Source organism: Phodopus roborovskii, unplaced genomic scaffold (assembly GCF_943737965.1).
Source record: "Phodopus roborovskii unplaced genomic scaffold, PHOROB, whole genome shotgun sequence".
In the NCBI taxonomy this organism is placed as follows: Eukaryota; Metazoa; Chordata; class Mammalia; order Rodentia; family Cricetidae; genus Phodopus; species Phodopus roborovskii.
The window spans coordinates 22,128,843-22,152,495 of record NW_026126459.1 but is presented as its reverse complement, the minus strand read 5'-3'; the positions used below and the strand labels follow the sequence as shown (position 1 = coordinate 22,152,495).

At 43.5% G+C, this 23,653-nt stretch overlaps 1 protein-coding gene across 1 annotated transcript; it reads left to right on the top strand.

The window, feature by feature from the left end:
• The first annotated feature begins 2,045 nt into the window (after positions 1-2,045).
• On the top strand, positions 2,046-21,497 carry Prkag1 (protein kinase AMP-activated non-catalytic subunit gamma 1). The gene is made up of 12 exons (XM_051189835.1): positions 2,046-2,177; positions 10,296-10,341; positions 18,440-18,549; positions 18,681-18,762; positions 18,858-18,916; positions 19,059-19,104; positions 19,201-19,255; positions 19,632-19,758; positions 19,934-20,099; positions 20,278-20,315; positions 20,559-20,705; positions 20,822-21,497. Exons 1-12 carry the CDS (start codon positions 2,169-2,171, stop codon positions 20,927-20,929), a joined length of 993 nt encoding a protein of 330 aa, XP_051045792.1. The 5' UTR covers positions 2,046-2,168; the 3' UTR covers positions 20,930-21,497.
• Positions 21,498-23,653: the final 2,156 nt, after the last annotated feature.

Genomic DNA, 23,653 nt, shown 5'->3' with positions numbered 1-23,653 from the left:
AAATGGTGATGAAGATTGGGGATGACTGGCCCCTAGTTGCTCTAGAACTTCCTTCTCCATCTGGACATGGAGGCGGGAGGGGTGTGCTAAACCTAGGACCAGGATCTCTCTCTCCTGTTTCCTCAGCCTCATCCTGAGCCCATTTGCCCTCCAGCCCCTGGATGGGGTGTGGGGGGTAGGGTGAGGGCTATCCCTGTGTGGCATGCCCATACCCAATGAGGCAGGGTGTGGCCCAGAGCTCTCGCTTTCCCTCAGTCACCAAACTGCTGCTGGTCTGGTGGGAATGGGTGGTGATGTGGGGGTGGGGAGCTTAGTGTCAGCGCGGGGAGGGTGGGGGGTATTTATCTATTTATACATGGGGTTGTACATAGTCTTGTGGGGCATGGGGGGGCCGGCTGGAGGTGAGAACCCTCCCCTCCCCCAACCCCCGGGGAGAGCAAATGTAAAACTACTAATTTTTGTGCTTTATATATTCTATATAAATATATCTATTTTCTTTTTACAAAACCAGTTTATAAATGGTAGGGGGGTGTGGGGCGGACACATGGAGCTCCCCTTGTGGGGGGGCCCCCTCCACTACCCAGCCTACCGCCCTTTCCTCACCCCCTTTCCCACCCCCTGGCTGTGACTGCTGTAAGGTGGGGGATAGAGAGAAACTGGGTGATCCTCACCCCAGTTGTATAGTTGACTATGTTATAACGCACAAAAGTGAGCTGGCCCCAGGGGGAGCCAGAGGGTGATGGGTGCCCTTGTTTTCCTGTCCCTTCCTCTTTCTGCCTAAGCTTGTGCTGCAGTTGACCCTCTTCCTGGGGTGGTGGTGGGGTTAGGGTATGTGAGGCCTCAGACCCTTCTCTGTAGGGAGCTGTGGGGGTGAAGATGAAGCTTATATGCAGTTCTCTCCTGGGGGCTGTGGGAAAAGGGCATTTTGTAATTAATATTTTCAAGAATCAGATACCTGGATTGTAGAGACGGCTTGATGGTGGCAAATGGGCAGGCCTGCTGGAGGGGGTAGCACGGTTGCTGTTGTGATTCTAAGTTTTAGTTTTGTTTTAAATTTGGGGGATTGTGGATTGATGGGGGTAGGGAGATTATTTTTTCCTGGCTTTCCCCCCCCCCCCTTTTTTTTTTTTTTTTTTTTTTTTTGGAAAGCTGCTTCCTAAACTGTTTCAAGCTGCAAATGTTTAAGAAAGTAACAACCCTCCCCTCCCCCCCACTCCCACAGAACCCATTGTACTTAGATCAGACAGTGGGAAGACTGGGCTTCTCTAGGCACTGGGTTGGGGGAGATTGTCTCCTGTGGGTCAGGCAATGGTTGGGGCTTGGGCCCAACTGGGAAAGGAGAAGGGGCAGACTTTGTGAGCATATGCTAGGTATCCGATAGTCCTGTAGAATTTAGTGAAGAGACCTTATACAGTTTTTAATTTTTATATAAACTATAACTCAGACCCATGCTACAAGGTTGGAATTTTGGTTGTTGGTTTTTTGTTTTGTTTTTTTTTAAGTACCCCGCCTGTATAATTGCATCAGAGTCCCACCCCCACCCACCCCCGTGTTTGTATTTTGGGTTGGTTTACACTTGCACATACTCAATTTTCAGTTTCCCCCTTTTACCTTCTACCCTCACCTCCAGGACCCTCCCCCTTTTTAAAAAATAAATCGCTGACAAGTGTGAATCCCGTGAAGAACTTTATTTTGTGTTGTGTGTATCCTGTACAGCAAGGTTGGTCCTTCGTAACAACAGATGAAATGGTTCCCTTTTTTAAAGCGCTCTCTCTTCCTCCACCCCCAGCGCCCCTGTCCTTGGCATGTTTTGTATCAGCGATCATTCTGAACTGTACATAATTTATGTTGCGAGAGGCAAAGGGCAAGTTTTGGATTTTGCTTCTTCAAAGTTTGTTTTTAAACGACAAATAAAAAAAAGAACATTTTAAATACAAGCGCTTCCGTCCCATGACCCTCGCCGGTAGCCAGACCTTAAGGTCCTAGAGGACCTGGGGGAGGGAGGGTTACCCAAGCCAGGCTCCGCCACTGCCGGAAGGGTGGATTCCCCGCCTTCCGCCCTGGGGCTGCGATGGCGTGCCGTAGGCGGAAGTGGTGTAGGCACCGGATGTGGGGCGGGGTCTGCTGCAAGGGCGCTTTCTAAGCTGAGGAACTGGCGGGCGATTGCAATGGAGTCGGTGAGTGGCGCAGGAGGGCGGCCGGGGGCGCTGTGGAGCCGGAGACCCCCCCCCCCCACCTCCCGCTAGGAGCCGGGGAGGGCCGGGCCGGGCTTGGTGCTGGAGCCTTTTTCCTCTGCTTCGGCGGGTGCCCCCACTGGGCCACCTGGCGCCGTCCTGGGGTCAGAGGTACCATGGGGGAACCGTCTGTGAGCTTGGAGCGCACGAATGCCGCGACCATCTTGGCCTCCTGCTTGCCTGTGAGAGCCTCGAGCTCTTTCAGAAGTTTGCATGAGAGCGGGGTTGTGAGCCCCGCTTGCAGGGAACTTCAGGACCCCGTCTGTGCAACTGTTTACTGCAGTTCTTGGCAGGGACGTCTGAAAGACTACACTGCAACCAGCCCTGAAGCTACATTCCTTCAATAAGTTCTAGAATCGAGGTTTCCGTGAAGGAAGGAATCCAAGAGGCTACTGTGTCCCTTAGGACAAGTTTAGGTCGTGCCCTGATCAGTGACGCTATGCATGCGTGTTGACATGGCTCGTTCTTAGCGAGCAGCGTTGACCAATGGAGACAAGTCCCTATCACCTCTTAGAGATGCTGTAGGTTACTTGCTACTTGTTTGACCTCCCCCATTCTCTGGAGCCTTTTCTCTCTCACCCCGAAAGCCCTCTCATCGACTTCCTGCTCCGTAGTTTTTAACCTCATATCTCCTGTGGACAGTTTGGGTTTTGTCATCACCCACCATGTAGCAGCTGCAGGTTCACTCTTATTTTTTTCTCCTCTTTGAGTTAGATACTTGCCCACTATAACTTTTGTGTGACACCCTTGTCTGCAAAGGAGTAGTGTACCTTAACTTACAAAGAAGAAAACAGATACAATAGCAAAGTTGTATGCAATTGGTCATCCATGCAAGGAGAGCATTTTAAGCAAATGTCGTCTTAATTACATTAAATTTAACACGGTGCTGTTATTTTTTTTTTACTTGTAAATGTATTATTATACCACAATGTTTTTTAAACTATAAACTATAGTTTAAAAACTGTTTTTATGTATATTTCTAAATTTAGCCCTTATGCTTTACATATACTGCGGATTGCAGAGAAAGCGAGACAGGCAGGAGAGATGTTAGTTAAGGTAGATCAATCGATCAATCGAAGTAAGTATTATCATCAAGATACAAAAAGCTGCTAGCAGTGGTGGCTCACACCTTTAATCCCAGCACTGGGGGAGGCAGAGGCAGGCTGATGTCTGTGAGTTTGAAGCCAGCCTGTTCTACAGATTGAGTTCCAGGACAGCCAGGGCTACACACGGAGAAATCCTGTCTTGAAAAATAAAACAGAATACAAAAAAACTGAGAGCATAAAGGAAGGAAAATTACATTGGGCCTAGAACATTACAGACTGTCGAAGAGTGTATGGGTCCATGCTTGATGTTGTTGAGACCAAGTTGGAAGTATTTATTGAATGCTGTGCTAAGTTACATACAGGCACACACACACACTTTTTTTTTTTTTTTTTTTTTTTTTTTTTTTTTTTTTTTTTTTTTTTTTTTTTGAGCTACCCAGTAGGTAGCTCAAATCTTCTGCCTCTGTGTAGGCATAACGCTCAACTCTGACTTTTATAATCAAGCATTGTGGGAGATTTATGAGCAAGGCAGTTGATGTGCTTCTGAGAATATTCTTAACTGTTTTCTGTGAATAGAGTGAGCCATTCAGAAAGTAGGTTTTTAAATTGTGAAGTGTGTGTAAGAGAGGAAAGAAAGGTCGGGGATGTACAGTGTGAATGTGGAGGCAGAGGACAACTTTCTGGGGTTGGTTTTCTTCTACCATGATGGCAGATGTGGGGATCAAACTCAGCTTATCCGGCTTGTCTGGTAAACTCTTTTACTCCTGAACCATCTTGCAAGCCTTGGGAAGTATCTTTATGTGGCTAAAGATGAAAATCTCTGCAGACGAGCTGCTTTGGTTGGAGTACTTGGTCAGAGCACAAAAGTAATTGAGTGTCTGCAGTGGGTGTGTGCAAGGAGACTGGTGTTGAGAGTGCCGTGCAGCTGGAGGTGTGGCCAAGTGCCTACCCATGGCTGAGTTCCTACTCCAGCACCATCCAGTGACGGCTTATACAAACTTAGACATAGTGCAGAAGTGGAAGCCCAAGGAGGCTTGTGAAAGTGACCCAAGAGAGAGTCGAGACATTTTTAACAACTAATTTCACATCGAAAGCCCTTACATGTTAAGAAAAGAGGAAGAATTACAGTCCCAGACACTAGGAAGATAGAATTGCACTGAAAAGAGAGAGAGAAAGAAAGAAAGAAAAAGTCACAGGCTAAGAACTGGATTGAAGGACAGATATTCTGTCTTAAAGGAAATGTTATGAATAGTCTATACCACGGGTTGGCACACAGATGGGAATGTAGGTGAATTTGGAGAGCAATTCTGTTTTAGTGTCAGGTCTAGCCTCTCTGTAGTAATAACACTTGTGTATAAATATGAGTGATATAGTTTTGGGTGCTTTGTTGTTACTGTTTTGAGTCATGTTGTAATGTATTCACTCTGTAGCTAAGGTTGGTCTTGAACTCCTAATCTTTCTAACTCTACCTCCTGAGCACTGGTGATACAGTCATGCACCACCCCCTTTTATTAAAGGAAGAGAGAGTGGACATAATATGCCTAGTTGTGGAGCAATAGGCAGTATAAAATCATGTTTAATTGTGTCTGTGATGGCTGGCTTTGTCAACTTGATACAGCCCAGAATCACCTGGAAGAAAGTCTCAGAGAGGTGTCATCTGTCACACTGGGTTGGCATGTGGGCGTGTCTGTGGAGGATACTCTCAGTTAATTGATGGAGCTTCCCTCTGTGAGTAATGCCATTCTCTAGGTAGAAGAAACTGTGTAAGAGTGGACAAATGAAACCGCATCAAGCAAACAAATGAGAGTACACATATTCATTTCTCTCTGCTCTTGACTGTGGATATCTGATGCAGTCTGCTGTCTGAAGTTCCTGCTGCTGTGACCTCCCCACAGTGATGGGCTGTAGCCTGGAACTGTCAGCTAAAATAAGCCCGTACTCCCCTAAATTGCAAATTGTTTTTTAGCAGGCTGTTTCACCACAGCAACGGAAAAGAAATGAGAGCATCTCTGATTCTTTTGTTGATATCTATATCTCTAGCTGTGTATCTTCTTCATCTCTTGGTCTTAGGTTTCTGTACATCTGTTTTCATCATTATGAATTGATGGGAGATGTCATTCTGTAAATATGTTTCTCTTATTGGTTAATAGATAAAGCACTTTTGGCAAATAGGAAGGCAAGATAGGCTGGACTAGGAGACAAGGAGGATTCTGGGAGATGTAGTAGAGAGAAGTCAAGATGTAGGCCGAGAGGAATAAGAGGTCTTGACTCTCTCTCTCCTCCCCACCACCCCAAGACCACGTGGAAACACTTAGATTGATAGAAATGAGTTAATAGCTAAAACAGAGCTAGTCAATAAGAAGCTCTAGCCATTGGCCAACGTATTTATAACTAATAGAATCTCTGTGTGTTATTTTGGAACTGACTTGGCACAAGGACCAAGCTGGCAGAAAACTGCTGGTAACAAAATGACGCCAACAACGTGGGTACTAAGAACTTCCACTTAAATTTAACAAAAGCTTAAAAAAGGATTTTAAAAACAAAACAAGCAAGGGCTTGTTGGTATCAGCATTTTTCTCAGGCAGGCTCTGTTTTGCTAGAGACAAGCAGAGACTCTTGTGGTTCCTTTAAGGCATAAGCAAAAAAAAAAAAAAAACCTGCAGGGCTCTTTTAAGAGGCCCTGCTAACAACTAAATGGTGTATACTCCCCACACTGTGGACAAGCTGATCTCTGTGATTTCAAGGCCAGCCTGATATACAGAGTAAATTCCAGGACAGACAAACACAGAAAAAACCTGTCTCAAAAAGTGAAAAATAGAAGTAAGAGAAATAGAATAATAATAATAATAAAAAAGCCATGTGAAGATGGAAAGTACACAGAGAGTCTGGATACTGTCTGTATGTTATTGTGTTGTCTTTAATTGCTCAATTGCTAAGGAAGGAATGACAACTGCTAAAATACACTTGATTATTAATGCTGCTAAATTAATCCGATTTACTGATTTTAAAAATGCTTTAACTTCAAATTTTAAGTCTAAGGACAGGTTACTGGGGGAAAGAAGTTCTATTTTTGTTTCCACAGAAAATGAAAAGCTGTGGATTCCTTCCAGACTAACATGGTTTGATCAAGCAAAGTGTCCCAGGTGATCCAACATTCAAAACAGCTGGGACAAGGCAGCCTTGCAGACTACAGCCAGGAGTTTTGGGTCTTCTTAGGATTCCCATGGTATTACACTGTCCCCAACCAGCAGGAAGCAGTTTGAAAAGAACGACTCCCAAATTCCCAAATATTGTCTATAAATGTTTATTTTCATTTAAATGGGGTTGGTTATAAATGGTTAATGATCACAACCAATGTCTTTTTAAAGGTAAAAAGGGGAATAGGATATAGAAATGAATACTTTGTATTGAAATGATTTTCATTTATTGATACAAATTTAAGGTCAATTTTGTGATAAGTATATTTCTCCTCTTGTTTAAGTATTGTGTTTTTATAGCTCATTGAAAAATGTAATGTATAATTAAGTACAAATTATAGATAGTTACCTATAATAGTCAAAACTTATGGTTAGGTTTGTAAGGTTTTTATAGATATATAGAGATATATTTCAAATGGATAGACATTCTTCAAACCTTTCAAAGACCTACAGAATATGGCATTTAAAATGGTTTAGGGTTTTTCTTGACAGTGAGACATAACTGCTCCTGGCAACACCTCCTGTGTCAAAAAGGACAATGGACATCGAAGAAACTCATTATGGAGTTTGCTTTCAATATGGCAAGACTAGCCATTTGGGCAAGGTACTGCTCTTGTCTGGACTTTTTTGACTTTATGATGTATAAACTGGACATGGGGGACCCACAGGAAAGTGACTGCTGATTCAAGATGGACATTGCTACAGGGTTCCTGCTTCATGGAAGAGTCTGCCAGACATTCTGCAGGACACAGAGAAAAGTGACTGACAAACTGCCAATACAGGTGGACAGTTCAAAGTTTCTTGTTTTACTGAGGAGTCTGCCAGACACACTATGGCCTATGGACCGAAGATGGATATGCCAATTTATAGAACAACTTTGGATGACTGTCCAGGTAGCAAGATGTCTCTGTCATTTCTAGAGTTTATATATTATCCTTCTGTGGTCTTTGAGGGAATTGAAGACATATAGTTATGGTTATAGTTTTCCTTAGTTAGGATTAAAGATAAGTTACATATAAGACTTTAGACTCACAAAGATAGGGTAGATGATAGAATATTTTCTTTAAATCTTGTTAAATGTTAATGAACTAAGTATTGTTAACTATAGTACTTATTTGATAACTGTCTTGTTATATGTTTTACTATGTTAATGTTAAAACCCTTCTTTTTATTTAGACAGAAAAGAGATGATGGGAGATGTCATTCTGTAAATATGTTTCACTTATTGGTTAATGAAAGTACTGTTGGCAAATAGGAAGGCAAGAAAGGCTGGACTAGGAGACAAGGAGGATCCTGGGAGATGTAGTAGAGAGAAGTCAAGGTGTGGGCCAGGAGAGAAGAAGTCCTGACTCTCCCCAGTAAGACCACTTGGAAACACTTAGATTGATATAAATGGGTTAATATTTAACACAGAGCTAACTAATAAGAAACGCTAATAACAGGCCAACAGGTTTATATCTAATACAGCATCTCTGTTTATTATTTGGGGCTGATGCAGCTGTGGGACCAAGCTGGCAGGAAAAACTAATGGTAACAATGAATTTCCTTAAACTGTAAATTATGTACAGTTCCCTATGCTAGGGGAGTCAGATACAAAAGAAAAGATAGTTGAAGGCTTCTGGGAATTTATAATCTGTTTTTGTGGATAATGCACTAAAATAACTAGCACAGTACGATGTGTTTGTGAGATAGATGCCATAACTTTCAGAAGTAGCTACTTCTCTGCCCTTTGTAGGCCATGAGACTGGCATGTACATCTTTACCATGGAAGAGCCCTGTCTTGTTTAAAGGGTAAGGCTGTTGTTTGGCAATAAGTCTTGCCCAAAAAAAAAAAAAAAGCCAGACTAGGCTGAAGGTTTTATCAAACCCAGAGAGAAGACAAAATTATTTGTTTACCTCAGTGTACTAGAGGGAGACTCAGGGTTGTCTTGCGCATTTTATCCTCTTGGCCAGCCATCTTTAGGTTCATCCCAAAGCCTTTTACTTCGTATCACTATATAAGCTATGAAAGTGGAAGTTTTGTTGTTGTTTTTTAAAGATTTATTTATTATGTATATAGTGTTCTCTCTGCATGTATCCCTGCAAGCCAGAAGAGGGCACCAGATCTCATTACAGATGCTTGTGAGCCATCGTGTGGATGCTGGGGTTAATTTTAGGACCCTGAAAGACTGGCCATCTCTCCAGCCCATGAAATAATTTTTTGTGTAGGGGATATCACCCAGAGCAGATGGAGCCACAATATGGATGACAATAGAGGAACATTTTCATGATCCTTCCTAAGTTCCTAGATAATAATACAATTTCCAGATGATCTACTTAAAGAGTTATGTGAATGATCTTCTGTGTAAGATCTTTCTCATGTTTTTTGAGACAGGGTTTCTGTGTAGCTCTGATTGTCCTGGAACTCATTCTATACACAGGCTGGCCTTGAACTCAGATCCGTCTTACTCTGCCTCCGAGGGCTAAGATTAAAGGCTTGTGCCACTGCGCCCAGCCCATAATTTTTAGTCTTAACTCTTGCTTTGTTTTGGGATTTTTGGAACAGATTCTTATTGTGTAGCCCTGGGTAGCCTGGAATTCACTGATTCATTATGTAAAACAGGCTGGTCTCACATATGCCCTGTTCCCCTCCCCTCCCTTGGTCTCTGCCTCATGAGCACTGATTTTACAAGGATGCTCTACCATGGCTGTTTTTAGACTTTTCATTTTTGTTTTGCCTTGTAATATGCACCCATACTCCTGGCACTAGGAAGGCTAAGGTAGGGGATTTTAAGTTTTATCTCAGCCTTGTTAGTCTGCATATTAAAACATTACCTTAAATAACCAACCAATCAACAAAAGATCTAATATTTCTAAAATGTGTTCTGCAAGAATGTGAGCTTTGCTGGGTGTGATGGCCCTACTCCTTTAATCCCTAGCACGAAGGAGGCAGAGGCAGGCGGATCTTTGTGTGTTCCAGGCAAGACTGGCCTACAGAGAGAGGATAGCCAAGGCTACACAGAGAAACCCTGTCTTGAAAAACCAAAATCAAACAAACAAAAGACATGAGCTTTGGGGTTTCTACTTTACTTTTTAGCAGCCACATGAGTGTGGGCAGAAGGTTCCTTATGGTTTCAACTCCGTTTTCTACTATTAATAACAGTGTTTACCTCAGGGTTGTTAGAGGAACTAGGCGATAGAATATTTCTTCTTTTGAGAGGGTATTGAGACAGTCTCATGTAGCCCAGGCTAACCTCAAATCTGTTGTATAGCCATGGCTTGTGTCAAGCTCCTGTTCTCTCTGCCTCAGCCTCCCCAGTGGTGAGTGCCACCATACTGAAATGAAAAGCCCTGCAGTGCTTTTTAAAGGAAGTCATTAGTTCACAAGCTCTCTTTATAAGTACTTTAGTTTTTCAAGATTTATTTATTAATTATGCATGCAGTGCTGTCTGCATGCCAGAAGAGGGCACCAGATCTCATTATGGAAGGTTGTGAGCCACCATATGGAGACTAGGAATTGAACTCAGGACCATTGGAAGAATAGCCAGTGCTCTTAACCTCTGAGCCATCTCTCCAGCCCTCTATAAGTACTTTAAAAAACAAAGCAATACTGGGAATTGAACCTAGGGCCTCACACATGTTTTCCACTGATCTGTATCCCTGCCATACCAGTGTGTTTTGTCTTTTTGAGATGAAGTTTTGCTTCATCTCAAAGCTGGCCTGGCTTCGAATTCATGATACTATTCCCACTTTAGCCTTCCAAGCAGCCTTTTCTCTAATGTGAGGCTAAGAGAGGATAGAGTCTCAGCTAAGGTGACTGTGGTTTTCTTGTCTTCCAGGTCACTTCAGAGAGCTTCCCGGCTCCAGAGAATGAGCATTTTCAAGGTAGGTTTATGGTGAATTCAACTGAAGCCACAAATCTGCTGTGAAAGCTGTAACCTGGCCTTGTCTTCAGTGCTAAGTTTAGAGTCTCCTGGGGAAAGAGGCAGGGTTTCTGGGGATGTAATTCAGTGGTAGAACTCTTGCCTCGCATGTGTGAGGCCTTCCTTAGGTTCCAGCCCCACTACCACAAATGGATGAAGGAATCAGTTTGCCGCCTCTCTGGGAAAGGGTTTTGCCCAGAGTACTCTTATTTTCCTAAGAATGTTATCTTTATTTTTAGGCACATATTTCCCCAAAACATTAGAGAGTGAGTATAAATTTCAAGAGATCATACAGTGGGCTGGTGAGATGATGGTTCAGGGCTTTAAGAGCACTTCCTGTACAGGCCTAAGGACTGGGATTCAGGTCCCATAACCTTGTAGCAATCCAGGTGTTCCACACGGCCTATAGCCCAGACTCAAGGGGGTTTGAGACAGAAGGGTCACTAGGGCTTACTGGCTGTAGCTTAGCTGAGAAAATATGACCTCCAGCTTTAAGGAGAGACCCTACCTCCTTTAATCCCAATGCTTGGGAGGCAGAGGCAGATGGATCTCTCTGAGTTCGAGGCCAAACTGGTTTACAGAGTGAGTTCCAGGACAGCCAGGACTGTTTCACAGAGAAACCCTGCCCCCTAAAACCAAATAAATAAGTAAATGAATGAATAAGTAAGTAAATAAAAGATCTGGCTGTAGGCAAACCTGTAGGGCATTGAATTAGTGATTCATGTGGGAGGGCCCAGCTCATGGGTGGTGCCATCCCTGGGGTCCTAAGTGATGCAACTTTAGCAAGCCAGTAAGCAGCATGGCTTCTGTCTGTATCAGCTCTTGGCTCAAGGGTCTCTTCTGGTTTGAGTTCCTGGTTTTTTTTCTTGGTGGACTGACTGTTCCTTCCCACATTGCTTTTGGTCATGGTGTTTATTAACAGTGACAATAATCCTAAAACAGTAGCTGAAGATGACTTTGAACTTCTGATCACCTTGTCTTCCACCCCCTAAGCACAGCTATGCCCATTATATGCAGGGCTGAGACTCAAACTCAGGGCTTTGTGCATACTAGGCAAGTATTCTAACAACTGAGATACACCCCAACCTGGGAATTCCCTTTATAATGTTAAAAAACATTTTGCTTATTTATGTGTATGTCTGCATGTATGTGTACCCCATGTTTGCCTAGTCCCTGTAGGGGCCACAGCAGAGTGTTGGATCCTCTGAGACTAGAGTTAACAGGCAGTTGTGAACTTCATGTAGGTGCTGGGTCCTCTGGAAGAGCCATCTCTCCAGCCCCTAAATCCTGCTTTTAAAAAAAATGTCTCTTACCCGTTTTCTGATGAAATGTGTTTTTACTTGAGTATATTATGTTGTTACCAAGATTCTTGTTCTATGTACAAGTTCCCAGTGCTTTCCCTGCAGTTGTCCATTTCTGTTTGGTTCCTTATACTATATTTGTATGTAGGACTATTTGGATCACTTTTTTTATACTACATTTTTTTTTTTTTACGTGTATGAGTGTTTTGCCAGCTTGTATGTCTGTGTACCCGGTATGTGCTGGTGCCTGTGAAGGTCAGAAGAGGGTGTTGGAGCCTCTAGAACTGGGATTACAGATGGTTGTGAGCCACCATGTGGGTGCTAGAACTGAGCTCAGGTGTCTGTAAGAATAAGAACTTCTCTTAACCACTGAGCCACCTTCTCTAGTCTCTACACTTTGTTTAGATGTTTGTGAATCCTTGGTTTAAAACAAAATTCAGTGGGAAAGCTCTTGCTTTGAAAGTGTGAGAACTGGAGTTTGAATTTCCAGAACTCAGGTAAATGTTGAGCAGCATGTCCTGTAATCCCAGCACTTAGGAGTCAAATATGGATCCCCAGAGCAAGCTATCCAGACTAGAAAAGACCGTGAGACTCTGCTCATTAAAAGAAGTGGAAGTGATTGATGAAGGAATACATTCAACTTCAAGCCTGAATTTCCACATGCACATGCCTGTACACATACACGCATGGGAAAACAAGATTTAAATAATACACTCAGATGCATAGAAACACAAAACGTTTAAAAAAGTAGTCAGCCAGGCAGTAGTGGTGCATGCCTTTAATCCCAGGAGGAAGGAGGCAGAGGCAGGAAGATCTCTTGTGAGTTCCAGGACAGCCAGGGCTACACAAAGTAACCCTGTGTTGTAGTTATGGTTTCTGTTGCTGTGAAGAGATACTATGACCACAACAACTCTTATAAAGTAAAACATTTCATTGGTATTGGCTTACAGATCAAAGGTTTAGTGCATTGTAATCATTGTGGGCAGCATGGCAGCACCTAGGCAGATGGTGCTGGAGAGGTAGCTGAGAGTTCTACATCTAGATTGGCAGGTAGCAGGAAGAGAGAGTGAGCTGCTAGGGCTGCCTTGCAGTTTTAAAACCCCAAACCCACCCCCCAGTGATATACTTCCTCCAACAAGGCCACACTTCCTCTAACAAGGCCACGCCTCCTAATGGCACTCCCTAAGCATTCAAATATGATTCAGTGAGGGCCAGTCTTACACAAACCACCACAACCTGTCTTGAAAAACAAAAAACCAAATCAGTGCTACTGTATTGTTACATTGTCCAGATGACTTTTCAGAATTGAATACTGTATACAGTGCCTACTGTATACTTCTGAGTACATCTAGGTAGTTGTGGACCAAGCAGGTGACAAGTAACAACTTATAAATCTTGTGTTCCACTTAAAAGGAAACAGCAACTATCTATTTCTGCTCAATTAAGGCCAATTTTTTGCCAGATCTCATTTTTGTAAAGTAACTGAGAATTGGGACTTTTATGTAAATTTGTAGAGTTTTTAAATTTGGAAAGTGAGTTAAATTATTTTTAAAACTGGGAAATCCAAATTCAATATGTGTGTGGGCTTCTTACTTAAAATGATAGCATCTAACTCTATGTAGCAAGTGTATCTTCATCTGGTATCTAAAGCTGTGTCTTGGTATGTGTGAGTTGGGTTTTCATGTTTAAAAAACAATGGAAATCTTCCAGTTAACATGGTGGATTGAGTCCCTACATCCACCTTGAGTTCTTTCTGAAAAACAAAACAAGCCAGGCTCAGAGATAGCTCAGCCATTAAGAGCACTGGTTGCTCTTGTAGAGGACCTGGTTCCATTTCTACCACCCTCCTGGCAGCGCACACTGTCTTGCCTGTTCCAGTTCCAGGGAATTTGATGCCCTCTTCTGGTCACCACAGGATCTGCATAATTAGGCAGATACAGATTCAGGCAAAACACCCATAAACATAAAATGAAAATAAACATTTCTAGGCTGGTGAGATATCTCAGAAGATAAAGATGCTTGCCATGCAAGCTTGGCAACCTGAGCTTGATACCAAAAACCCACAAAACGGTGGGAGGAGAGACCCAGTTCCACGAGGTTGTCCTCATATGCTTTGGTATGCATACGTATGTATACATGCACATACAGCCACCCTAGTAGACTTTCCTCGACAGGGGAAAACCTACAAACACAGCATTAGATGTTCTCTAAATGGCTTCCAGTCAATAAGCCTCATTTATACAGTTGGAGCTTCCAATTGGCATTTGAGTGTTCCCAGTTAAGAACGATTTAGATAAAATGTGTAAAAATTGAATTCTAGTCCTGTTTCTCTGTGTGTGTCAGGGGCAGGAGGGGACGTGTGTGCTGTAGTTGCACGTGGAGGCTTGAAATTGATACCAGGTATTTTCTTCAGTCAGTCACCCTTCATACCCTGGCGTCCTCTGTGCTCACCAACCTTTCACACAGGCCCTAACACTTGGAGTAAGCCCTTTATCACTGAGCTTGAATTCTGTTTTAAACCAATATTAATAGACATCGAAAGAAAGTTTTTTAAAGGTGATCAAAGTTTCCTGTCCCACAAGGAAACAGAAAAGGTCAACTGGAGGGAAAATCAACGTACAAGGAACAAAACTGATAATAATGTAATATATTCAAATAAAAGAATGTATTTTCCCAGTGTAGTGGTGCACACCTTTAATCACAGCACTCAGGAGGCAGGTGAATTTCTGTGAGTTTGAGATCAGTCTTTGAGATCAGTCTGGTCTACATAGCAAGTTCCAGGACAGCCAGGGAGAGACCCTGTCTGAAAAAAAAGGAATTCCAACAGACTTGAAAGGATCAGTGTAGAGAGCCTAGTGTGATGGGGAATGTTCTTCTATGTATACGTTTCTCTTATTGGTTAATGAATAAAACACTGATTGGCCAGACAGGAAGTGATGTAGTTGGGCAGAATCAGGATATAAGCAGGGACAAACAGGAAATTGCTCTCTGTGGAGATGCTGAGCTGTCATCATGTAGCAGGCAAAGGAGTTGCTGGTCTGGAACTCTCTGGAAGCCAAGACCACGTGGAAATACTTAGATTAATAGAGAAGGGTAAATAATTAAAACAGAGCTAGCAAAATAAGAAATCCAAGCCAATGGCCAACAGCTTTATAACTAATATAGCATCCATTTATTTATTTGGGGTTTAAGGGCCACAGGACCTGCTGGGCCAGAAAGCTCTAGCGTTTAAATTAAAAAAAAAAAAGAAAAAAAAATGGCACAAGAGGACAAGATAAACACTAGACATTCCCAGAACTGAAAAATCACTACATTTCCTATTGAAAGAAAACCCACTGAATATTCAGCACAGTGAATGAGTCTGGTCCACCCAGAGATAAGCAGATTTCAAAGAGAAGAGCCTATGAGTTTCAGAGAGGAAAAAACAATTCATGCAAGAGTCAGAAATGTTAAGAAAGCAGTGTTAATATTTAACAGTCAATGGCACAGTGCCTTCAACATTCTGCAGGAAATTAATTCCAATCTAGCACTCAAGCCAGCCAAATTATAAGTCAGAAGGATAAGCATCGAAGAACTTTATCCACAGGCTACTAGGTCTCAGATTTACTTCCATCCATGTACCTTCCTCAGAAAGTTACTGGAAGATATGCTATGAAAACAAGGGGATACAAGAGTCTAACAGAGGAAGGTATGAAAAGGGCCTCTTGGATAGTGGTGAAGCAAAGACTAAGGTGGCAGGGCAGAAGACCTCAAAGAGACATCTTTAATATTCCAAGCTGATAGAATAATGCTTCTGAATTTCCCGAGAGTCAAGTAGTTAGTAGACTTGGAGATTGAATCAGTTGTGAGTACTATGTGTAGAAAATGTAAACAAAAGAAGAATAAAACCATTGTTAACTCTAGGGATCTTTCTTCCTTCTTTTTTTTTTTTTTTTCCCCTCCAAGACAGGGTTTCTCTGTGGCTTTGGAGGCTGTCCTAGAATTAGCTGGGTAGACCAGGCTGGTCTCAAACTCACACAGATTCACCCGCCTTTGCCTCCCAAGTGTGGGATTAAAGGTGTATGCCACCAAGGCCTGACTATGTTTCTTTTTTTAATTAATGTTTATTGTTTTCAACTATGTGTACTTGTGTGTGTGTGTACAACTGAGTGCAGGTGCCTAGAGTCCAGAGGTGACTGATGCCCCTGGGGCTGGAGTTACAGGTGCTTGTGAGCCATCCATTGTGGGTACTGGGAAGCAGAGCAATATGTGGCCTTACCCACTGAGCTAAACTCCAAGAAAAACTTAGCTCTGATAGGAATATTTACTCAAAATGGTTTACTGATATAACCGGCATTAGGATGTAACTCCCGCAAGGATGAGGGGCTGCAAAATGGGAGGTACTTGTGGGTATTGGTTTGGAAAGGAAGCTCAAAAATCTTGTCTTTGTTAGGAAGACAGTGATTGAAGTGATGTGAAGTCAGAAAGCAGCAATGCAAACGTGTCATCTGATGACCAGGAATAAAACAGTCGGATGTGGTGGTACACACCTGTGATCCCAATACTCAGAGGCTGAGGCAAAAAGAGCATGAGACTAGCCTGTCTATATAATGAGACCTGGCTTTGAAAAAAAAAAAAAAAAGCACTAAAACACTGGCTGGAGAGATTTGTTCGGTGATTAAAAGCACTAGTTACTCTTCCAGAGGACCTGGGTTCAATTCCCAGCACCCATGTGGTAGTTCACAGCTGTCTGTAACTCCAGTCTCAAGGATCTGATTCTCTCTTCTGGCCTTTAAGGGCATCAGGCATGCTTGTGGTATTGAGATATACATGCAGGCAAAACACTCACATACATAAATTAAAATGTAAAAAATTTTAAAAAAGAAAGGCACTGTGAAGGCTCCTCAAGAAATATTTCCTTAGTTGGGTGGGTGTATTAGTAGATCCTTGTGGGAGCTAAAAGCAGAAAGATCAGCCCAAGGTCATTCTTGGCTATGTATGAGTCTTTCTGGGTTACTCGAGACTCTACCTCAAAAAGGAAAGGAAGGAAGAAAGGAAGGAAGCCAGCCCATAGGAACCATGTGTGGTAGTATTTGCCTATAATACCATCACTAGAGAGACTGGAACAGGATTCATATTGAATTCAGAACTAGCCAGATCAAAAGCCTATCCCAGAATATTGAGGGCTGGGAATATAGTTTAGTGGTGCAATGCTTGCCTAATATTACCTAGGTTTGCTCCCTACCACTGAGAATAAAAAATTATTAGAATTTTTTTTTTCTTCCAGAGACAGCATTTCTCTGTTTAGCTAGTTGTCCTGGAACTCTGTAGACCAGGCTGATCTCCAACTCAAAGATCCTCCTGCCTCTGCCTCCTGTGCTGGGATTAAAGGCGTGTGCCACTATCACCTGACTAGAAATCATGTTTTAAAAACCAGCTGGGGTGCTTGCTGGGAGGACAGGACAGAATTAGTCAGGGCTCAAAGTAGTTCCTGTCACTTACCAAGCAGTATGACCTTGAACAGTTCATTGAACTGGTCTGCATCTGTCTTCTCACTTAAATACAAAGGTAATACCTAATAGACCAGTAAGGATTCGGAGAGCTGGGGTGGTGGTGACAGCACATGACTTTAATCCCAGCACTCAGGAGGCAGAAGCAAGTGAATTTCTGTGAACTCGGGGCCAGCCTGATCTACATAATGAGTTCAGGACAGCCAGTGCTATGCAGAAACCCTATCTTGAACAACTGAGAAAAGGGGGTGGGAGATTAAACGTTGTAGTATTTTTAAGTATATGTTATAGTACATAGAACATCTAGGGTATTATTTTGGAGGATTGCCTTTCCAGTTTAGAGCAAGTAGTTAAAAAAACACAGACTGGGGTCTGGGCAGTGGTGGTGCATCCCTTTAGTCCCAGTACTCAGGAGTCAGAGGCAGGCAGATCTCTCTGAGTTCGAGGCCAGCCTAGTCTACAGAGCTAGTTCCAGGCCAGCTAGGACTACACACGCACGCACGCACGCACGCACGCACGCACATACGTCTAGAAAAACAACAAAAACCCAAAAAACAAAAACACAGACTGCCAGTCATGGTGTTGCATGCCTAAAATTACAACACTTGGAGAACAAAGGCAGAAGATTACTACAAGCTTGAGGCAAGCCTGGGCTACATAGCAAGATTCTATCTCAAGAAAATGAAGGGACTGGGGAATTGGTTTAGCTGAAGAACAACTGGCTTTCTTTCTAGAGGACTCAAGTTCAATTCCCAGCACCCACATGGCAGCTTACAGTAATTTCAGGGGCTCCAACAAACACCCTCTTGACCTCAACAAGCACCAGGCTCACGTATAGTACACAAATATACAAGTGAAACAGCCATACACAAAAAAAGGAAATGTGTACATAAGGAGAATGGAGGTAAATGGAGCTAGGCTCTCCCTTTGGGATTTCTGACTCAAACTGTGGTTCTCAGTGTTCTGGCCAAGCTCATTGAACACTTAATGTTGTTAGAAATGGCCTTACCTGAACCATGAGTTTCCCACCCACAGGTCTTCAATAAATATAAAGAAGCTTATTTGATATCTCATCTTCATTAAGAAAAGACTAATGAAAATACGTTAAATAGGAAGAAAAGCTCTAATGAAAAAATGAGAAACAATAAAAGCAAAACAAAACTCTCTTCAGACTTGAGAAACTAAAACTTTTTTTTTGGTTTGTCTCTTCTGATTGTGAGTTCATGCATAAAAGAAAGACACCAACTTTCCAACTCTTCCCCCTGTGTAGAGACTCAGGAGTCGAACAATGGTGTGTATACATCCTTCATGAAGTCTCACCGCTGCTATGATCTGATCCCCACGAGTTCCAAGTTGGTTGTGTTTGATACTTCTCTGCAAGTGAGTCTAGCCCCTTTCCTCCACTGCATTCCTTGGAGCCACTGGTTCAGTGCCCGTCATCACACTTCATACTTCCACACGCCAACCCCCTGCTTTCTCACCGCCTTAGGCTCTTACTCTTTTGGCTATAGGTAAAGAAAGCCTTCTTTGCCCTGGTGACTAATGGTGTTCGAGCTGCTCCTCTGTGGGATAGTAAGAAGCAGAGTTTTGTGGGTAAGCAGAAGTTTCTGGAACATTCCCATTGTGATCTTTTCCGGTCAGGGGAAGAAGCTTTGAACTGTGCTGAGGGTTCTTGTCTTGGCTTCTAGGCATGCTGACCATCACTGACTTTATCAATATCCTTCACCGATACTATAAGTCAGCCTTGGTAAGGAACCTGAGCCTCCAAAGCAAACCAAATTCCTACCTTTGTTCCTCACTTGTGGGCCCCTCCTGCCTGGTTTTCCCTCCAAGCAAAGAGTTAATGAAGAGAATAGAGCAAGTCTCAGATCTGCTGCTTCTGCTTCTAGGTACAGATCTATGAACTGGAGGAACACAAGATAGAAACTTGGAGAGGTATGTAAAGAATTGGAAGTTTTGACAGATGAAGGGATAAGGAGGGAAGCACTTTTATGTGGCAGTGTTTTTGAGAACTACCCCCTTTCCCTGCAGAGGTGTACCTACAGGATTCTTTTAAGCCCCTTGTCTGCATTTCTCCAAATGCCAGGTAAGTTAAGTTCTGGCTGTGTATTTACCCCAAACACCTGAAGGCCCATGGGAGGACAGGAAAGAAGGAAAACTTCTTCCAGTGCACACAGCCATGCTTTTTTTGTTTGGAGAAAAAGTCTCACAAATAGCCAAGACTGGCCTTGATCTTACCACAGAGCTCTGGCTGGCCTGAATGTAGATTTCTTCTGCCTGTCCTCATGCTGGCATTACAAGTACATCACCACCTCCAGCCACATCACAGCACTTTGAGTCTGTTTGGGCACTGCCTCTTCACCTGACCATGGGTTTTCTCTGTCCATAAACACACTCTAAGGAGCTGTACAGTTTGTCTGTAGCACTGTGGAGCCTAACTGTGACCTTTTACCTTTTCACAGCTTGTTTGATGCTGTCTCTTCATTAATTCAAAATAAGATCCACAGGCTTCCAGTTATTGACCCAGAGTCAGGCAATACCTTGTACATCCTTACTCACAAGCGCATCCTCAAGTTCCTCAAGTTGTTTGTAAGTGTACTTTAATCCAGTTCTTATGCCTTACATGCTGGATTGGAGGCATTGTATTCAGTAGTTTGGGGGGGCCTTAAAAGTCAAGCCAAGTCAGTGTTTTGTACTGAGGATTGAACCCAGCACATCATGCTGTACCACAGAACTCCCTGAAAGCCAATGATTCTTCCCTCAGATCACTGAGTTCCCCAAGCCAGAATTCATGTCTAAGTCTCTGCAAGAGCTACAGATTGGCACCTATGCCAATATTGCTATGGTCCGTACTACCACGCCTGTCTATGTGGCTCTAGGCATCTTTGTGCAGCATCGAGTCTCTGCCCTGCCTGTGGTGGATGAGAAAGGTAAGAGATTGGGAAAGAAGAGGGAGGGTTCTGGGGCCAGGTAGCTCTGGGAAAACCTGCTTCCCCTCAGCTCAGCCTGGAGGGTGTTCCTGTGTGTAGTAAGACCTTTGGCTACCAGGGTTTTGTTTTTGGGTTTTTTTTTTTTTTTTTTTTTCCTGAGCTGCCTCTGTCTCCCTAGGGCGTGTTGTGGACATCTACTCCAAGTTTGATGTGATTGTGAGTGACAGTGGAGGGGTTGGGAGGGAAGAGAGGGGAGGGATGTTGAATGTGGAGAGGGAGCAGAAGGGGGCTCTTCGGTGTCAGATGCTTCTATGATTTGAACCCTATCTGGACAGTAGCTGAATGGGCTGGTTGTGGCTCCTGTCAGAGCTAAGGAGTGCCTTCAGTCCCTCTAGTGAGATTGTGTTGGTCCAGGGTTTGAGAACTGGTCCCCTTTCAAGCCCATCCCTCCACCTCCAGAATTTGGCAGCAGAAAAGACATACAACAACCTGGATGTGTCTGTGACGAAAGCGCTACAACACCGGTCTCATTACTTTGAGGGTGTTCTCAAGTGCTACCTACACGAGACTCTGGAAACCATCATTAATAGGCTGGTGGAAGCAGAGGTAGGAAGCCAGCCCCCCTCAGGCAGCTTCAGGGAGTAGCCCTAAGAGTATAGGGGCTGAGGCACTCACCCTAACTGAAGTAGGCACTCACATTACTTCTCGGTGCTCTGTGCCAGGTTCACCGTCTGGTGGTGGTGGATGAGAACGACGTGGTCAAGGGCATTGTGTCACTGTCTGACATCCTGCAGGCTCTGGTGCTTACAGGTGGAGAGAAGAAGCCCTGAGCATGGGGAGGGACAGCCAGCACCAGGGAAGATGGCCCCTTCATTGCCTCCTTAGAGCTCTGGGAATCGGATGAAATCCTGGAAGAACCGAATCTGTTCCCTCAGGAGCTCCATACCCACTGTCTGGAACTAGAGGAGACAGGGGAATGATGAGAAAGGACTTTTAGCTTCCCTTACCATCATGTGTACATTTGAGAAAAAGCGTTTAGCCTAGCCAGCCAATCCTAGCTCCTGTGCCCTTAGACATATCCTCTTCTGGGTGAACCGTGGCCTTTGTGCTCCTCAGGCAGACTCTGATCTCTAAGAGACCCCTTATTCTACTGAAGATAATAGCACCACAAAAGTCTTCTTAAAAATATTTTTATTCATCCTGCTTCATTTGTGTGGAGGAGGATGAGCCCATTTAATGTCTTTCCTTCCCATGAATCTTGTGGGGAGGTTCGTGTCTGGGTTCCTGTGCTGTTTGCATATGAAGGCAGATGGCTGTGGAGGAGGGCAGTGGGTAGGTAGCCAAGATTAATGCATTTTGTGGCAAACCTAATTAAATGACAAGATTTTCATCATGGTATTGCAGTGTTTGATTTCTATATTTGATAGACACTATTTCAACAACCTTCCTACCTCATAAAAGTGCTTCAGCTCATTAATAACAACAGTAATAATACTACACATAAAAGCATATATTTTCAGTGCTTTAACTACACAGGTTGTATAGGACTGTAAGTGTTTGGTTTTGGGAGAATTTGACTCTTTTTTTTTTTTTTTTTTTTTTTTTTTTTTTTTTTGAGATAGGATGTACCCTATGTAGATCAGGCTGGCCTCAGATTTGCAGCAATCCTTCTGCCTCAGTCTTCTAAGTACAGGGGTTATAGGCACATGTTAATGCACCCAGGGTCAGAATTTTAAAAAAACTCTGTGACCTGGGCATGGTGACACAAGCCTTTAATCCCAGCACTAGGGAGGCAGAGGCAGGAGGATTTCTGAGTTCAAGGCCAGACAGGTCTACAGAGTGAGTTCCAGGACAGCCAGGGCTACACAGAGAAACCCTGTCTGGAAAAACCAAAGCAACAACAACAAAAAACATTGTGCATGCCTGTGTGTAGGCTATAGGACAGCCTTGGATGACAGTCCTCACCTTCCACCTTATTTGACACAGGGTTTTAGTTTGGTCTTCCACTTTTTGTTTTTGAGACATTGTTTCTCACTGGCTTGGGATTTTATCACATAGGTAAAGTTGGCTGGCCAGAAGGCTCCAAGGATCCATGGGGTTAAAAGCACATGCCACCATATATGTTTTTTTATGTGGAATCTGGGGATCTAAACTCAACTCCCCAAGCTTTCCAGGTGAATGTTTAACCAACTGAGTCATCTCACCAGCACCTTTCCCACTTCTGGTTTGTTTGCTTTGGTTTTTTAGGACAACAGGGTTCTCTGTGTAGCTCTGGCTGTCCTGGAACTCACTCTGCAGATCCACCTGCCTCTGCTTCCCAAGTACTATGATTAAATAGTACACCACTGCTGCCTGCACCACCACCCGCCAGCAACCTTTTACAGTTCTATGAAAATTTAAAACTGAGGCACATACTTAAAAGGGAGCCCAGAACTGGTGTGGGGGGTGTGTGTGTGGCAGCACACACCTATAATCCCAGCACTAGGGAGGCAGAGGCAGGAGGATTTCTGAGTTCAAGGCCAACCTGGTCTACAGAGTGAGTGCCAGGACAGCTACACAGAGAAACCTTGTGTCAAAAAAAAAAAAAAAAAAAAAAAAAAAAAAACAAAGAAAAGAAAACAAGCTGACCCTGAGCTGCACCTGGTAAAAAGCAAAGCTAACAGACAAGGTTGTCCTCTGACCTCCACATGGGCAACATGGCATGTGCACTGACACATTACATTGTACATATACATGGATAATTGTTTTTAAAGCGACACTGGTAGGTGTGGACGCATATGTCTTTAGTTCTAGCACATGTGAGGCAGGCAGACAGACAGGAAGTAAGAAAGAAAGAAAGAAAGGAAGTAAGAAAGAAAGAAAGAAGAGCAAAAAAGCTAATATTTAAACTTAAAACCATCTGGTTCCAGGTTTTATGCTTTCCTATCTTCACACTAATTTTCCTCTCTAATGCTCTTCTCAGGACAGCTCCAAGCTCATTTCCTGTAGTTCCTCTTACCTAACTTTCACCTCTGCCCAGGGGAAACTCACTCATATGTCAGGTTTCCAGAAACCAGAGTGCTAACTAGGGTCTTTGGGCAGAGAGACCTGTCAACATTATCAGGGTTTCTGAGGGAAAGTTGAGTTGTTTCAATTTGCCTGGGCTGAACACGCAGATCCTTGCCTTTCTTCTAAGGTAGAGTAAATCATGGAGGAAGAGAGAGCTGTGGTCAGTCCACCACACCCACTGCCTGTGTGGAACCCACACAGACTGAAGGTAGCATCCAACACCAGGGGGCCTGCCAGACTGGGTTCCTTTGCTAGTAGGATGATTTGTATCCAAGCCAGGAGTAGGTCCTGAATAATTCCTTGGCTCTCCCTCCTCCGCCTATACCTTCAGAGGAGCCTCTGCCATACTGCTCTTGTTCTTCCAAAGCAGGCTTCCAGATGGGACACAGGGAGGCACCAACACTTGTCAAAGGCCAGCTTTCAGTGATAGTCGCCAGCCCAGCCCCTGCTTCTGCATTCAGATTGTCAGAGCTCTCAGCACATTCCCAAACTTGGGGGAGGGAGGC

Excerpts from the sequence above, each read along its gene's own strand:
- Prkag1 (XM_051189835.1), top strand. Across the intron at positions 18,763-18,857 it reads TAAGAAGCAGAGTTTTGTGG|GCATGCTGACCATCACTGAC; the intron begins GTAAGCAGAAGT and ends CTTGGCTTCTAG. Across the intron at positions 20,316-20,558 it reads ACTCCAAGTTTGATGTGATT|AATTTGGCAGCAGAAAAGAC; the intron begins GTGAGTGACAGT and ends CTCCACCTCCAG.